The sequence below is a fragment of the Arvicanthis niloticus genome, chromosome 25 (assembly GCF_011762505.2).
Source record: "Arvicanthis niloticus isolate mArvNil1 chromosome 25, mArvNil1.pat.X, whole genome shotgun sequence".
In the NCBI taxonomy this organism is placed as follows: Eukaryota; Metazoa; Chordata; class Mammalia; order Rodentia; family Muridae; genus Arvicanthis; species Arvicanthis niloticus.
The window spans coordinates 31,843,280-31,862,445 of record NC_133433.1 but is presented as its reverse complement, the minus strand read 5'-3'; the positions used below and the strand labels follow the sequence as shown (position 1 = coordinate 31,862,445).

At 39.6% G+C, this 19,166-nt stretch overlaps 1 protein-coding gene across 7 annotated transcripts in view; it reads right to left on the bottom strand.

The window, feature by feature from the left end:
• The window catches only part of Eya1 (EYA transcriptional coactivator and phosphatase 1), a 140,746-nt gene that overhangs the window by 113,983 nt on the left and 7,597 nt on the right, over positions 1-19,166 (bottom strand). For all 7 annotated transcript variants that reach the window (XM_076924333.1, XM_076924329.1, XM_076924328.1 and 4 more), the window contains one exon: positions 18,046-18,173. In XM_076924333.1, the coding sequence (XP_076780448.1) occupies positions 18,046-18,169 (124 nt within the window). In that variant the 5' untranslated portion in view covers positions 18,170-18,173. The remainder of the gene's footprint in view (positions 1-18,045; positions 18,174-19,166) is intronic.

Here is a 19,166-nt window from a genome sequence, read left to right as displayed (position 1 = left end):
CTCAACTTCTGGCTTTGGGCATTTCACACACACACACACACACACACACACACACACACAGAGAGAGAGAGAGAGAGAGAGAGAGAGAGAGAGAGAGAGAGAGAATAGTTTTCACATGAGCATTGTAAGTAGATGGATCAGATAGTCATTCCAAAAAGATAATTACTTACACGGCTTTTAAACAAAGTTGGGAGAAACACACATATGTACACATGCACGCACATACATGCACACACACCCCGAGACTAATAGAAACCATTCTGCCTTATTGTTTTCATGTAGACCACACAACAGTGAGACTTGAGTTCTGACTCAAGTTTTCACTTTTCTGCCAGTTGTTTTGGGTTAGAAGTCTTAGTTGATGCTAATGCATGCTGACAGAAGCCTGCTGTTCCCTTCTTCCCCCATGCCACCAGCCACCTAATGTTCTTGCTCTTCATAACCACGACACTGCCACCACAGCTGTAGGAAAGCCAACAGTAACTACAAGGGGGTTTCCTGCACAAGATGTCCAAAATTATACTTCATGTTCCTTTAAAGACCTGACACAAGGTACTCATCAAATCATGTGATCACAATTGCTCTAGTCCTCTGTCTAAACAGATCACCAGAAGAAGACTAAACTCAGACCTTTTGCTGAGCAAAATGAGAGAATGGGGTAAGATGAAAACTGACCATGTAAAATGCCTACTATGGGTCAGCTTCCTTAGAATGTAAGAAACCCTTAGGTCGCCGAGCAGTGGTGGTGCACACCTTTAATCCCAGCACTTGGGAGGCAGAGGCAGATGGATTTCTGAGTTCAAGGCTAGCCTGGTCAAGAGTGAGTTCCAGGACAGCCAGGACAGCCAGGGTTACACAGGGAAACCCTGTCTTGAAAATCAAAAAAAAAAGAAGAAGGAGGAAGAGGAGGAGGAGGAGGAGGAGGAAGAAGAGGAAGAGGAGGAAGAGGAGGAAGAGGAGGAGGAGGAGAGAGAGAGAGAAAGAGAGAGAGAGAGAGAAAGGAAGAAAGAAGGAAAGGAAAGGAAAGGAAAGGAAAGGAAAGGAAAGGAAAGGAAAGGAAAGGAAAGGAAAGGAAGAAACCCTTAGGTCCTTACAAGGTCTCAGGAACTTCTTAGTCAGGTGCTACCTTGTTGTTGCTCTCACATGTAAAAATTGAATCTAGAGGCTAGGCAGTGCCTAAAACTGCGATTTAATTTGGCAAGTTCCTTTATTCTGAGGCTTGTGACCAAAGCTCAGTAAAACGATAATAAGTAAGTAGCCCTTTGCAAAAGTTAGAGCTGGGAGAAGTTGGCTCAGTGTCACAGGCTGTGGTTTGATTAGAAAGTAGGACTCTGCCAGTTCCAACTGGTGGAGCTTCCAGGCTAGTGAGCTGACTGGATGATCTCAAGTAGAAATTCCCTGCCAAGACATCAAGAAAAGATGAAGAACTCTTCTACTGGCTTGGTTGTTGGTCCAACTTGCTTCTAAGTCTGCCAAGTCTAAGGTCAATGATTTTATACCTTGAACTATACAATTACTCTGAGAAAGTTTACCTACAACAAAACCCCTTCTATCTCCGTTCTCCTGAAATCTACGTCTCTGCATGATCACGCTCAATCAAGTGGCAGCTCTTACTCCCACCAGAAACTTCAATTGTTCTTAAAATCCATTAAAACTAGGCAAAAAAAGAAAGGAAGGGAAGATGATACTCTCTTTGAGGTCCCGAGATCACTGCCTTTTTCCTGTCATTCAAATACAGCCATCTATACACTAAAAACCAGAGTCCCACTGAATCTAGTTTCTAAAAAGGCTCTCTGTTAAAGAGGAGATGATTTCCATAGAGTAACTACCAGGATGTGCATGATTGTATCAGTCCTGTAATTGAATACTTTGATCAACAGAAGCCTAATGATTTATTGTGACGTAATATATTCTCTGAGGGCCTGGGGAGATGGCTCAGTGGATAAGGAGCTTGCTGTGTAGGCATGAATACCTGAGTTCTTATCTCTGGGATAAACTAAGTATGGCAGCTTGCACGTGTAACCTCAGTGCTGGAGACAGAGTGAAGACAGGTAGATTGATCCCAAGGGCTCTCTAGCCAGATAATCTAGCCTATACAGGGAGCTTCTGGTTTAATGAGAGACCCTGTCTTAAAAGTAAGGCGGAGAAGACACTCCATATTGATCTTTGGTCTACCCAGGCACTCTCATGGGTGAGTACACATACATGGATATTATACTACTATACAATAGACAGACAGACAGACACACACACACACACACACGACTTCATGAAGGAAAACTTTCTCTCCAAAAAAAAAAAAAATATTTTTTAAGGCCAGTTATACACCAGCTGAAGAACTGAAGAGACAATGGCAATATGTGTCCACTGGAATCTTACTCATTCCATCTTACCTGAATGATCACACAGAGCAATAGGACACACACACACACACACACACACCTGAACATCTCTCTGAAGCTTTGAGTTTTTAAATACTATGTGCTGACTTTTTATAGAACATACTATAATACATCCCCAGTTTACTAAAAAGTAGCCATTTTTTTCTATTATTAACAGTCCTACATCTTTTTCCTCTGCTTCCAGTTCTGGCCTGCCACCTGACCCTGGGCAACTGTCTCATAGTTATTCTTTGAAGTATTCAGCAATTTCATCATGTGACCACACACTCCAGACCTTAGCTATCCTGGGCCATTGCTACGTTTCAGATGTTCTACAAACATTCATCTACTAAAGCCTTTGAGCATCAGTGTTGTGGTCAGAACATCTAACCACCCGCTGCTGGGTTTTCTACAGTTTAATTCTTTGGATCTAATCATCTTTTTCACATGATGTTTTTTTTTTTTTAAATTATTTATGTTACCAAAAAGTAATACAGATTCACAAAATGTTAAGAGAAAGATCTGGTACCAAGAAGGAGATGAAAATATGTTCACGATCATCACTAATAGCAACAGCAAACAGTATAAATTCTCCTCTGTGGAACATCCATCTCTTTCCTACTTGAAAGAAGAAATACTATGAAGTATCATCAACTATAGAGTTGAAAGTCATAGCTTATTACTACCGGTGCTTCGATCCAGCTTTACCACCAAGAGTGCAAACCTAGAGTAGGGTACTTAATGTTGAGTACCTCCCTTTTCTCATCTGGTCTGGGCTTTATATACTCAGATGAGAATAAAGAATGATAAAGATTATAATCACATTTGTTCTGGATATTATATACTCAAATGAGAAGAAAGAGCAATAAAGATTGAAATCACTTCAGAAGTACATTGTGTTCAGGAGTTAAGCTTTCTATTTATCCTCTCTCTTCTTACAGTATCTCTTTAAGCACAAGAAATCAAAATTTTTTTTCTCCCACTGGTTGAGTTGCATGCTAGGAAAATACTCTGCCATGGAACTACATCCCTGGATCCAAAAGCATTTTTTTTTTTTTTTTGAAGGTACAGAAAACACTGTTAAAATCTCTCAGCAGCCCCAGATTAAAGTCAGGTTTATACGCCAAAAGAAATGCGAGGATCTAATGGGAAAAAAATCAATCAGTGGGCCTTCCCTAAGGAATGTCAAACCAAATTAAGCAAGGTATCTTAGGAATAACTCAAGGAGGCAGGACTTAATCATGATTACATTAAGAAAACTAGTGCCTTGGACATTACTGTCATCAGTGAATGCATGCTTCTGCTGAAGTAGCAGGCCAGTAGAAGGATGGTGTGGGGCTGGCGGTGAGCAGCAATTTCAGAATAAAAGTGGAAATTCTATCATTCTTTACAAAGTAAGTTGACCCCTGAAAGCAAGAACCCCTCTTTTATACTGTAAGAGGAGACTCTTGACTATCAGCCCATTGTGACATGGTGAGATTAGCTGTGACAGCAGTCGGCCAACAAGGCCCTGCACTGTAATTCCAGGTTCGTCAAGTTCTGGATGAACTCTAAATGCTATGGTCATGAAAACACTTCTCCAAACTAACAGGGCAATCAGAGAAATGTTCAATCATTTGATGAGTGATAATTTTCTTATACATATAAGTTCAGACCAAATGGTAGCTCTGCTTGCTGGGCCTGTGCCAACTTGTGCTTTGATGGATTTGCCCAGAAAAGCACATGGACGTGGAATGGCATCAGGCTGGGTGACATCAGTCCTGACTCCTCCCCTCCTCTCCAGTCCCCTCTCCAGTCAGTATCTAAATTCTTCTTACTGCAGCTCTTCGATTGGCATAAGCCCAGACCCACAGGGACTTGAGAGACCCAGTTTGACAATCCTCTGCTTCCCGTGGTTCCTTCGTCTCAACTGCTCTCATTCAAGTCTGACTAAAACTGCATCACCTCCAAGAAGCATCCCCTTTTCCCCATTTTCCCCCTCCTGCCAGACTCATTTAGAACACAAATCCCATGACCCTACCCTTCTCCTCCTTGTTCATGAATTGTCTCTCAACCACGATCCTTTGCAAGCTGTCTTTCTGGGCACTTGCTTTTAAATTCTCAGCATCAACTCCCTTTTCTACTCTGCTAATCATTCTGTTACCTTCTGTTGCTTCCTTAAATGTTTTGTTTTTTTTTTTTTTTTTTCCAATTTCTGACCTTAATTTTTCTTGGTTTTAATTTTTTAAGACTTCTAAATAAACCCTTTTCTACAGCAGTTTTCTTTTAAGTCATTGATTCATTTTTTTTTCCTGCTGTATTATTTTTCTTTTTGCCTCTGTCTATTCTGGGGTTCCATAATTCTACCTCCTTCCCACCTTGCACTATTTTCCCTCACGATAATTCTTCTTGCCATCCATACCCTTTAAAAATGATTTTTATATAGACAGCGCCTCAGTCACCATCCATATACACACAATGTTGTCATAGAAACAAATTATCTGGTTAAAACCTGACTCACAGCCTGACCAAACGTACTACCACCTCCCTCAGAAGCCTCAGCTTTTATGTCACAAAGAATGGATGTTTCCCTTCTGGTTGGATTTCTCCGACTACCTCGTTTCTTAAATCCCACTACGAGCTTGGATCTTGAGCATTCCTCAGAGACTGATGTGGAGACATGACCTCCTCTGTATGATGTTACTGAAGGTTGTGAAACTTTTGTTATTCTTCATATCTTTTTCTATACCCACCATGAGAGAACGATGTTTTTGTGTGCGTATGTTCCAACTGCATTAAAATGCCCTTCCCCTGACCAGAACCTGAAAGGCCATAATGTGGCCCACTGGAACACTGGTAGAATGCTAGCCCAGCATGCATAACACTCTGGCTTCTATATCCAAAAATGGGGGTAGGGTAGTATATTGTGTCTACCTGTTCATGGACTCATAAAATACATAGTCCAAATACCTTTCTTTCTAGTGACCTCGGGTAATTTGTTACAGTGACAGAAAGCTGACAAAGCAAACCTATAACTTTTACCACTGTCTTCTTTTTCATCTACTTTCTAAATCTCACAGTCATTCTCCTTCCTAATCATCTTCTGCCTCTTACAAAGGTGAAGATTGGAGTAGCAGGTCTACTCTCTCAACTGTAGGCAATTATATATTTTAGTGGCCTAGATTTGTACAATACTTCTGGCACTGAGAACTTAGGTATGTATGAAGTTTTTATTCTCTATTAATTATGCATTAGACTTTTACAAATCATACAGTCTCATCTACTTGTCCCGATTCTGTGTGACGCTATATTCTATGCGCTATAAAGAAGGAATCACATGCCCCACATGCCCCACAAACAAACACTTAAACCACAGAAGCCAGTGCTTTCTCCCAGCTCCAGCTTTGCCAGTCTCTTAACTCCTCACATTAAATATTGGATAAGTTTTCCATGGCTGAATCATATGTTTCAAGTTTCATTAAAATATATATATATTATATATATATAATATATATATATATAATCTTCATATATATGTAAATATATATATCTTCACTTTAATCTCAACTCATATCTCATAGTCTTATCTATCTTGACGTACAATAAATTTTTTCATAGAAGGAGAAACATTTTAAAATTTTTCTCTTGATACAATTCAGGCCAACGCATGGTTCACTCAACCCAGTAGTTGTAGAAGAAACAGATGGAGTTAAGAGGTCCACCCACCTGAACACATTTCACTTAATTTAAACCATTGGGCATACTGCTCAAGCAAATACAAACATCACTGAAATCTAAGACAGCATTTACTCCTCCTTGGGTAATCACTCTGGGAACTTATATGCAAGTTCTCTCAACAAAGTATCTCATGGACAGGACACACAGACAATACTTGTGCCATTTGAAATCAGTTATAACTTGGGCATTATTACAAAATAATATCTTTGGGTTTTTGTTTGCTTCAAGTATGCCCTTCCTGACTTAGGAAGGAGACTGGTAAATAAATAAATTGTCATAGTTTTGGTAATAATTATGCTGTAGAGATCAAAGAGAGAAAAACACCCCCGAGTAATGGTTCAGATTCAATGACATCAACTTATCCATTCAAAAGCTCTTTTTCTTAAAACATAGGCAAAAATGAAAATACATGTTTTTGATAAAACCATAGTTTTGATAATAACTGTGCTGTGGAATGCATGGCCTTCAACAATGATGCTCTCTTTCACCTCAGGCTCAGGCACGTGCGGCCAGCTGATCACAAAATGAAGCCTTTGAAACTAAGAGTCAAAATGTAATCTTCTTCCCTAGCTGGAAGAATCAGCTACTTGTGTCAGGCATTTAGTCATAGTAATGAAAATGTAAACAACACATACTGACAAAAGGAAATGGTTGGGACCTTTAAGACCTGTTAGTCATAGAAACCGAGCAATGACAGTGGGATGTGAAGAGGTTGAGACTGGTGACTATCTTGTAAAAAAATAAAAATAAAAATAAATGAATAAATAAATAAGTAAATAAGTAAATAGTAAATGCAGGCTCCCTTGACCAGTCCTTCACAGTGCTAATTAGCTTTTTTTTTTTTTTTTTTTTTCACAGTTAGCATTCTTGTTCCACTGGCTCAGATTCCCAACACATCAAACCCTGGATGGATTGAGACCATACTGGAGCTCACAGTTCACAATCCAAACATTCCCTGAATATGGTGCCAGCTTGCTACCCAAAGCACTTTCACAGTATCGTCCCTTTCTCAAAATATTCACTGGCTTCTCCTACTGGCCCAGAAGTTCAAATTCCTCAGCCTGACACTCAGGGTCCTCCAAGAGCTGGCTCCAGTAGACACCCCCAACCCTATCTCCTATCAATTCCTTCTGCAGCTCAACCTTCTCCTCAGTCCCTGAAACTATCCAGCCTTTGTTCATGGCGCTCCCACATTAGCATGCATTCCAGCTCTTCCCCACCTATTCAAATTCTACCCATTTCCTTAGGGCTCAGATTCCACCTCGGCCTTGAAGCTCAGCCAGAACCTAGCAAGCTGAAGAGCTCTTTCTTCTGAACTCTGAGGGCACTTTTTGTTTGCACCAGTGGCTCCTAACCTTCTTGAGAATGAAGCCCTTTCTATGACACCAAAATACTTCAAAACCCAAGGATAGCTTCATTCTAATCTGCTGGTGGAGAAAGTACAGGGTCACACAACCTTCCCTGAAACTAATGACAAAAGCTTTGCATTTGAACACGTGCAGCATACATACATGTATACAAAGGCTTTGCATGTGACTTGCCAAAGTGATCACCAAATACACAAATTTGGCTCCATACACAAAACAGCATTCTTGTCTGTTCTTGCCTTCAGTCAGCGTTCTCCTGCTCTGTATCATAGGTTGAAGGTCTTAGTCTCCAAAAGCTATTTTGGAATACCATTGTCTTTCAGGTTTTTTGCCAAAAGTCAGAATTTGTATCTCCCCCAATGAGAGCATGATCTCCTTAAGTCAGGGTCAGCTGACATTCTTAGTTGAACTGCTGAGTTCCTCCACAATGCTTTGTGCATAGTGAAAACTTTGTTCTCTCCTTCTGTCCCCAGTATTGTCTGAAGAAGTTTACAGAGTGTAGAAAGGCTGGGAAGACCACTGGGTGAATCACCATAGCTGACCAATTGGAGTCACTAATTAATATTTTACTGCTGTGCTCTGGTGACTGAACTAGGAGGCTGCTAAGCTTTTCTATATCTGTCCTCAAAGAAGAGGAGGAGAAAGAAGAGGAGGAGGAGGAGGAGGAGGAGGAGGAGGAGGAGGAGGAGGAGGAGGAGGAGAAGGAGAAGAAGAAATAATAATCTCATTTTTCATCTATCCTCAAATAAGTTGCATATGCCAAAGATTTCTTCTAAACATTTCATCATTGACATCATTAGCATCCATGTTTGTTTATGGCTCTTTCTTCTTTTCAGTAAAATTATCCAGATTGAAAGGTATAGGTTGTAAATGTGCCCTCCGATGATTTCCAACAGACGCCAGCCTTTAGAAACCAAAGTGCGAGCTAAATATTCCCTTCAGTTTGCTCTAAGGGAAACACAACACAGTGGTAACAAAAGAAAAAGCCCCATGCTAAGAATTTAGCAGTCTCTATTTCTAACATACGCAATGCTTTGTGTAGCTTTTAGAGAGGAAGAGCACTAACTCATTACACAGTTCTTGTGTGTTAAGCACCTCTTGTGTGGCCAGTAGGAACTGAGCACTTTACAAGCCAGCAATGGCTCCTTTACTCCCCCATGGCAAGCTTAAAGGGCATGCATTGCACTTGGATCCTTCCAAAGATGTGAAAATTGCAGCCTAAAGATATTCCGTAACAGCCCGGGAGATCACATGGCTGGTTTCTCACTGTTGCAGTTAATTTCTCTTCTATAAACCTGCTGAAGAGTTTAATGTTTCTCAAGTAGAGTTTTCTCATCCTGGACCGTTCTTCTATATAGATGGAGATAATCCGAAGGTGGCACTGAACAGGCTAGTCTGAGAACACCAGGGCACCGAGAGACGTGTATCAGTGTATGTTACAAATTAGCAGATGGTAAAATCAACCAGTGTTTAAAGATTGGAAGCAGATGATCTGGCTCAGACTCAGAACCTCAATCATATCAATATGGAAGCATGGTTTATGTGCCCAAAATGCAATCAAGCCACCAAATGATTAGTACCCCTTTCCAGTCTTTTACTGAGACTGAGGAACTCCCAGACAGTCCCCTTACTCACATTCAATATTAACTGAGTTGAGTACTATTAAGTGTACCAAGTGCTCTGAGTATGTACAAAAGCTGTTCAGTCAGTCATACCAAAAGCCCAGAGTAGGAACAGACATGCATCCCTCCTATGGAGGAGATACATGCTGTACATGTACCAGTTCCAAAGGACATGCTTCTTTAAAACACAACATTAATCATTATTTCATAGTAGCTACTAATGTTTTGAGCATATAGGAGATGCCAGTAATAGTTCTCTTACTTAGTCTATCCTTCAAGAGTAAATGGGTAATCCCCATTGCACAGCAAGGGCTTAAAAGTAACAAGGCCACCCAATGAACAGATGTACTTTCCTAGAGTCAGACTGTCTTCATTCTGCTGACTAGGGTACTCTGTAGGGTACCATTATCTTGATTGCACAGGTCTGAATCAAAGGCCAGGAGGTATTACACTAGCTTGCTGGAGAATGACTGCCCTCAGGGCCCTTCCAGCCAGCTCTGCTGCCTCTTAAGATGCACCTTTGTTACATGGAACATAAGCAGCTGAACTGTCGCCGAGCCCCAACTAGTCTACCTGTACAAAAGGCACTCTCGCATCAGGACGCCACTTTCCTTCATTTTTTAGTATTACTCTTGTTCCACCCCCAACACAAGGCAAATATGAAATTGGTGCTGAGCTAATATATATAAATAATTAGCATGGTTTCAGGTAAGTTACCTGTCTTTTCTCACTGTCCACACTACATCAATATATTGGTCAAAACACAAATTCAGTCACAACACTTCGATTTACCTGCCAAAGTTTTGAGCCTGGTATGTAGAACCTGCATCACCTGTTAGGCTTACACGTTGGCCTTATTTCTCTGTAATCTGTGTTGTGTACTACACACACACACACACACACACACACACACACACTTTACACTAAATGAAACTAAGTGAAGTGTGAACGTATTATAACTCCTTCAATTGTTCCCTACCTTAAAATGTTTACCTCTCATTGTGTTTGCCATATTTTAAAGATGCTAAGCCCATGTTTACTAACAACAACCTTGCATATCATCACGCCACTTGGTTTTACCATACTATGTGGGAGCTGCTTTATCACTGCTAAACTTCAAAGTCCAATAGTTCTACTTGTAAAATAGTTAAGTTGTTATGGGTCAAGTGCAGATTGGCTGCTGTAGCTCAAATCAAAGGCTGGTGACGATGTTCACTGGATCGACCAGCTCATGATTGTCTTTGTGAATTGGTCCATGAAGATTCGAACTTTTCAAGGAGTTGAAAATGAAGCTTTAAATAGCTTTCTGAAAAGTTAATGTGTTATAAGTAATATGAATGGGTGCCCTGCTTCTAAAATACCTCATTTACATGATTTACTTAGTAGCAAGGGCATTCATTCAACAAATACCTGTTCCAAAGCTGCCTGATGTAGGACACCATGACACTCCATGTGCTGTGTGAGAACACACTAGTCACTTAACTGCTTTAAAACCAGGTGCATAAACCTCACCTTAAAAGTTATTTGGAGGATGAAATGACTAAATATGAAGAGGGTATCAGAACAGTCACACAGTGTTAAGAACTCAGCCAATTCAACTTGTAATTTTTCCTTTCAAAAATCTCACTTATCATCGATAAACACAATGACAATATTGGTAAACGGTTCAGATTTTGTTTCATTCTACAGAGGAAAAATGTCCCTAATATCTATTATGGAGAATACAAAAATATTATCCCTCCTCTGTGGAGTGCTAGCTGGGCTCACTACCTTTTTTTTGGGGGGGGGGGTCATGAAATAAAACTAAAAGCAAGCAAGGAAGGAAGGAAAAGAAAGGAAAAAAATGAAAGAAAGAAAAAAGAGAAAGACCTACAAAGCCAGCAAATTGCCACAAACACAATCATAATAAATTTTCACGTATAAGCATTTGAAGTCCTACTAAAATTGCATATGAATCCTTGGTTAGCTTTTCCTAACTCAGAGTCCCCCATTGTAAAGCTGGAATCTGCCAGCCACTGAGTAGAATTAGAGGAAAGGTAACTTTTATCCCTTCATGGTGCTCACCACCAAGGCATCCTGGGACCATATAAGAAATCAGGCATCACCTAAAACAGGCATGAACTTGCCTAAATGTTGATGTCTTCCCTGAAGGAACCAGAGTTTTCACCCAGAAGGCAAAATGTTTTGGGGCAAATACACCTTTGCTCATATACAGAAGAACCAGGGTAGAGATGTCACAGAGCCCTCCTCTATTAGCCACCCAAGTGCTAAACACAATCTGAATCTAGTCACTAATTACCAAGCAGCTGAGGTGCCTGGAACCCTGGGCCTACTTCAGCACCGACCACTGGAATCCCTGGGTTTACTACAATTACTACAATAGGGTTGGTTTACTAACAGATGACAGGTGAAAACAGACTAACCCTCTCAGTTAAACCATTTCCTCTCTTCCAACTACTTACAGCTTCTAGCCATCCAATGGCTGATTCTCAAAGGCAAAAGAACTGGGACCATCCACATCACTACCCACTGAAAAGCATTTCCTGAAGTAGAAGGTCTTTGCTCTGAGCAGTAGCAGAGATGTTTTTTTGAATTTCACAAATGTGCACAGAATGATGGCTATTGTAATGAAAAGCAGAAATGATTCTCCTCCTTCTTTTCATCTCAGAGAGGCTTAAAGTGAGCAGGGGCTGGCTGACAGAATTATAATTAAGTCAAAAGCTTTGAAAACTAGTTAGAGACAGCTCCCCCAAAGTTAAGCAATTGAAGCAATATGCATGCGGGGCATGTGTGGATGCAGAAAAAGTCTCACACACAAGATTGCAGGCATAACTATCCTAGGCAATCACCGTACCATGAAGCCCATTTTCTATCAAAATAGCTGCCCTCAGCTTCTATGCAGTCTGTAGATGTCCACTGCTCAGGGACATCCTCCATGCTGGGGGCCCTAGCATGGTCAGTGGCCCACTTAGGATGAAGGTATTGAGAGAGGCACTCATAGATGAGGAAGAACAAACATGCCAAAAATCCTGGGCTTTGGATTCTGCCCAGAGCTCTTTAGACACCAATGCAGATTCCAGTGGTACCCATTACAAGTTATGTGCCTTGAAACTTGGCGTTTAACTTTTTACAGCTTTCTTTATAAAACAGGAATCATACCATAGAAGTGACTATTATTTACATATGGCCTAGCAGTTAATATTAATAGACACAGTAAGTTTTTGCTCACGAAGTTCCAAATATGCCACAAGGTTTGCATTACATGCTCATGGCAAGCCTGAAGTGGGATCTGTTGCTTTCCTCATTGCTCTGACGAGAAAACAGAGTCACATGGTAGCTCATCTGCCCCAGCTCCTCCAGCTGGCTCATTATGCAGCTGGGGTTCAAACCCACCCTCTTAACCTTCCTCCTGGCCAGTTCCAGGAATTTTCTGAAGATTTAATAAAACAAAATATGGCAGTCAGTGCAATGACCAACAAATTAAGTCTTAAACAGCTGTTGGCACTATTAACAGACATGTGAGAATTATTGCCATGTATATAAAACATAGCAAATATTAAATTCTGACTAATAATTTTATTCCTTCATAGGTTTTGCTTTAGAGTAATTTCTAAGAATCCAATTTTGTGGCCATCGACAAACCCTAAAAATGTTATTTAGGAATGCCTTTCCTCGTAGTGTCCCTTAATCTCCCAGAAACTGAATTATGTGTAGAACATAAACAGAAGTAACATTAGATTAACATGTTTCTATTGACATCAGAATATTCAACCACAGATACACAAATCTTGCCATTAAAAAGCAGCCTCAGACCCTAACAGTACACATTCACTTCGTAGAGAAATTTCCTGTAAACAAGGTTGAATACAGATCCTCTCATCAGCCAGAAATCTAGTTCAAATAATTTGCTAGTGTTCTAAACTTTGTAGAAATTACAAAATTGCTTTAAAATAGATTCTGGTAACATAGATGTGGATAAATGTATCAACCTACCACCTAAAATATGCAAAATACAATTGAAATAGTTTTAAATGCGGGCAATTTGGCCACCTAATTCAAGACCACAATCTTGGAAATCTGATACACCAATTCAAAATTACTATTTGAATTACTGTAGGAATTCCTGCAATGAATGGTAGAGAAGTTCAGCTACATCGGCTTTTACATCATTTAAAAACTGCAAATTTCAGGTCTCAGCTTTGCTCAACCTTTCCCACCTCCAAACCCCCTTTTTTTTTGGCCTTTCCCCAGCACCCATACAACCAAAAATAAACACTCAGATTGGCAATATAGAACTCATCAATCTCAAACTTCTGCGACTTTAAGACAATGAGAAAAAACAAAGATGCTTAAAAAAAAAAAAAACTGCTTAAAAAAAAATCCTGCTTTGCAAACAAAGCTCTAATTAGGTGTGTAAATAAAAATCCCTTTACTGCTATGGCTCTGAGTCCTTCATAAGGAAAGTAGTTTGCAAAGACTTCTCACACCATGAATATCAACACAAGGCTCTGTGTACTGCAACCCTGAGCACCTGCCCACACCAGAAAGCCTCCCTTTTCTTTCACACTGGACACTTTGCTACTCAGCTAACTTTATTCAAAAGCTGATTTCCTTAAAAGGTTGCTGTCAAAATAACAACAGATACGTCATGTAAATTTAGCCAAAGTCAACTGTAAACTACATGGAAGGTTTGCTGATCGTTTAATTAATTTTTATTGAGCTGGGACTATTTTCATTTAAATATCTATCATGGTGTGTGTGTGTGTGTCTGTGTGTGTGTTTATTTGTGTGTGTGTCTGTGCGCGCACACACACACACACACACACAAACTGAGAACTGAGTATTTGCTATGGGTGAAGGGAGGTGATATTTGAATGTCTCTAATAAGAAATGTCTTTCCCATTGTGCCTTAGAAGACATTCAGAAGATTAGGGAGAAGGCTCAGGATCATAGGTTGTGCTTTTAACCATTCCCTAGTGTCTCCGCATTAAGCTGGTCAACAGTAACTGAAATATTCATTGACTCCCTTGAAAACCTGTGTCTTTCCACAGAACTTGCCCACTGTCAGTCAAGCAAGCATTCTTTAATGCTTACCACGAGGCACCCACGTTTACTTTACCTACTTGTGTTCTACATCTCAAAGGTTTAGAAACTGGCTAACACCAGCTGTGAGTTGCAACAAGAACCAGAGATATTGGCATTAAAAAAAAAAAAAATGCAAGGAGCTAAAGTCTTCAAACATGCAACAAGCAACTATTATAACTCAAGAACAGTGTGTTTGGAAACCTAAAAAGCACGGTTCTTGAGCCTGGGTGTTTCTGTCCGTATCCTTGATGTGAACCATGAAAACAGGCACCGGCCTAGGAGCAGAGAACTACAAGCTCCGAGTCCTACAATAATTTGGCAGCAGACTTCAGAAGAAACTTAATATTCTCTGCTTCTCCATTTTATTTCCTTCTTGTTTGTTCTTAGGATGAAGCTATGGTTATTCATAGAGGAGGTTTTCTGTTTTCTTAGCCTCATGATATGAACAAGTGGTGGCAGGAAGTTTAGAAACTGGCTCTGAGTTAGAGAAGACAACCCATGTGCATTCGGCCAAAGCCAACTGTAGATGACACAGAAGTTCTGCTGATCGCTAAATTAATTTCAATTGAACTGGTACTATTTTCAATTGGGTTGCTGGGAAGTCATTTAAATACCTGTTGTGGTGTGTACATGTGTGTGAGTGGGTGGGTGGTATGTGTGTGTGTATACAGAGAACTTAAGTATTTAGTATGGAGTGATGGGAGGTATTATTTTAATGACTGGTTTGGTTTTTTAAAAATAATTTATTTAATTTTATGTGCATTGGTGTAAGTTACAGACAGTTGTGCACTGCTAGGTGGGTGCTAGGAGATGAACCATGGTCCTTTGGAAGAACAGGCAGTGCTCCTAACCACTGAACCATCTCTCCAGCCCCTTAATGGCTAGTTGCAATGAATTCCTTTCTTTCCTTCCTGACCCTCTAATTCACCAATAAACACTTCAGATTTCAAACTAAATCATATCTCGAAGAAGGATTAGGAAAGTCTATAATGATTATATCCCAGGGAAGCTTGCCAGATGTTAATAAATTTACTAATTTTAACACAGTTCCTATGGTGGTGGCTGAGAGAAACGAAACAGGAATAGGATGGAACAGAAAAGGAGCGTGATAAAGTGATTCACAAACTTAATAACCAAGAACGTTGTGATATGTCTGGAACTAGAGTCATATAACAGATCGTAAGTAAAATTCACATCTATAATCTTAAGCTGTATGCTAAGAAAATGCTCTAAATTTTCCAGTAAACTGACAAAAATATTCCTTTCCTGCTTTGCATAATTTACAGTGAGACCTTCTCTTTGGTTCTGATTCTACAACATCCCGCCATCCATAGCTTAGCACACTAGTAAAGAAAACCTGAAAGCAGGGTTCCCTGAATAGTTATACACTCCTTTGAAACTGGGCCTTGAAAGTTCATTTCCAAGACCTAACACAGTTGAGACGTTTTGGCGTTTTTAATTCATTGAGACAGCATATCTTGCAGTCCATGCTGGTCTCAAACCACTTCCATGGTTGAAGCTCACTTTGAACTCCTGATTGATCCTTCTGTCTCCAGCCTTCTGGTGCTGGGGTTGGAGCTCATCATCAGAGTGTGCACAATTAGCTTTGTTGTTGTTTGTTTTGTTTTAGTATAAGAAATTACTTCTAAGAACCAGGGGTAGTGGTGCATGCCTTTAATTCCAGCACACAGGAGGCAGAGAGGCAGATGGAGATCTTTGAGTCCAAGGCCAGCCTGTTCTATATAGTGAATTTCAGGACAGTCAGAGTTACATAGTAAAACCATGTCTCAAAAAAAAAAAAAAAAAAAATCAAAGAAGAAAAATGAATGAATGAATGACAGAAGGTAGGAAGGGAAGAACTTATTTCTTACTATCTCACAAACTGAATATTTCAGAAGCAATCACAAAAACTATCTAGAGTATTTAATTATTCCAAGCTAATTTGAATTATGTAAAATTTTTACAAACTAGAATATATTCGTGAATATGAATGGGATATCAAGGTATGGAACATAAATATTTAGAAATATGTTGGTACTCCATATTTTCCTTAAAATCAAGCCACATCTCATTCCCACAAACCATCCAAGGTAACACCTTGAAGATACATGGACTCTGCTTAAACAGAAGCCGGCTTGTCAGCAACACATTGAAAAGATGAGATTTTCTTGCTCCTATTTGTCTATAGAGCATATAAAGAGTTATTATTTTTAATTCCTTCTTCCCATATAAATTAGTAAAGCTTATGAGGCAAAGTAGCTTAACAGGCTTAGTCCTCCTAGTTTACGTGGCTATCTTTTTTTAACATGACTGTGATAGGTTTGTACCTATGACCTCTGCCTGGCTCCATAGCACTCTGACCATCTACCGGGCCCATCTGAGGCGGACCCCGCCCCCCGCAGTGGGCTTGTTTGTGCTCTCAGGCTTTTAAATCTGAAGACAGATTTAAGCAAGAGATGAAACAGGACCTGCTTTTACTGTACAGACTCTATACCTGCTACTTATACATTAAAATTGTTTCTGTGTAAATTTCAGTTTGGCGATTGACATGAAGAGAAAGGTGCTTCCTCCAGAGATTCACTGGCTTGCTAACTCGGCACAAAGCTTCTCCTTTTCACAACTCATAAACACGGAGCAGAAACATACTTACTTGTAAAGAAAGCCACAGAATAGTTGTAGATAAAAGTAATTACTGTTGGCATCAAAACCAAGACATAACTGAAAACTCTGAAATAAATGATTTCTGTGCTTTGTTATGAATTTCTTAGCTTTTCAAATTGATAAGGCTTTCCCCAATGCCTACTCAAATACTGCACCTAAATGATAATATTTACATAATTTACAAAATGCTAAGTAAATTAATTATGCTTATGTAAAAAACCTGAGGAAAAACAATCATGTCGATTGGGGAACTGATTAGGTAAGGGTTTGTCTATAAATGAAATCCTAACACATGACCCATTAAACTTCTAATAAAACTTATTTAATGACTCCATCACTATCCTGAGGCTTAATAACAAATATGTGAACACCAATATCAGTGAAGACTTTTTCCACAGGCTCCAGCTGAAATAAATGTAGCACAATGTGCAACATACCTTCCCATACATTTGACTTATAAAAATATATATAGCACCTAAGTGGCTGTGCATAACAGACAGTAATGTGTACATACAGACCTTTGATATTTTGAATGAAATATATATGGATTGAAGTAGATGTGTTTATTTACATACAATTTATATGAACATTCATATGTACTAATTATATTAAAATAATTGTAACACTGCATTTAAAGTAGTCTACTCAATCTCCAAGAAAGTGAATACGTGTTATGCATGCTTGCCAGATAGGCTTATGTACTTCATAGGTATTAAGTTTTAGTTTTTTCTTGTTTATACTACAGTGGCCAAAGCCACAGGCATACTAGACACAAAAACTGTTTCACTAATTTAAGAAGTAATCCAGTTCAGTGTTGACATTTTAAAACATTTGGTTGTATTTGCTAACAAAACGAAAAATAAAATGAAATAATTCCAAATTTTCAGTAGTCATATAACAAAATGATGTAAAGTAAAACCATGATGGGGATATGCAGACCAACAAGAAGAAACATATTCAAATTTAAAAGTATTGTGCGTATACACATGCATAGATTTCAATACATATGTGTACATATGTCTTAGGCTAAAACCAGTCTATGGAATGCGATAATCCAGTAATATGGGAGTCCAATGAAAGGGGAACACAGATGAAGTCAAATTACTTAGAATCGAAGGAACAGTCTGGTGGATCTGAGGGCAGGACTCACAGGCAGTCAGAGAGCAGACACTGAGGAAGAGACAAGGGCAGAGCAACAAGAGACGGACTCACCTTCGGTGCCATTGGGAGTCATGGAAGTACTATTTATATGAGAACTATCGAGTTTGGGACCACTGGAGGATTCGCTACTACCACTCAGTCGGCTATGCGGGCTGGTTAGATCCTGCATTTCCATAGACCTAAAGACAAGAAGCTTTCCGTTTGACAGACGTACCAAATTCATAACACCACTATTTAATGTGCTAACGACTTGACACCTCCTTTGAAACACAAGTGCACAAAAGTCCCATTGTATCTATTTTCTTAGACTGGTAATAGTAGTTCACCTTGCATCCGACTCCAGTCCTTTTGTCACGTGTGTTATTAAAAGGCATCTCTCGTCCTGTGTAGCCAAAGTTTCACATGCAGTTTTTAAAATCTTTCCCCCCTCCCCTTGTATAATAGAAGTCATAAGCTAATGTCAGACAGTGACATTTTAATGTTCAGAGGAAAACATGCAGTCATATTTGTATTAAAACAAAACCCTAGAGCACTAATTTCCTAAAAGAAAAAGCAAATACATAAACACATGGAATAGAAATAAATCACTATTCTGTACAATCTGTTTCATCTAATAAATTAGCACTGGGTACTCCCTTTATAATTTAACACCCAGTTGTTATTTAATGGGTCTCCAAACCAAATAAAACACTTGAAACCTCCTGCCCAGTGACAGGGAATGAGACTGTCCTAATGCATATGTTTACTCTGGCTTACTACTTAATTGTTCCTCTGTTTCCCTTGAAACAAATGCAGCATTAAAACACTATGATGTCGGCTCACTTGTTTGCTTTGTGGATTACATACACCGTAGCCAATTGAAAATGGATAAGTTCAGCAGCTCAGGCAGTCCGTGGCACCATTAGCACTCCGAGTACCTCAGCTGTCACTTACGAGGGTTGGGGGGCGGGGGGGGGTGGCAATTCTCTGCAATGCTATAATTTTTGCATTTTCACCATATTTAAAACAGCTCAATGCCTCGCAGATGGTCTTAAGTTTGCCACTTACTTCTGCTGTAGGAGCACACAGCAAGGAGTCATCTTGGCAATTTCAGAACTCATATGTACCGCTCTTGTTCATGAACAGTGAGACTACTTAAAGTCACTGGATGCTTAGAGACAACTCCACTTTCT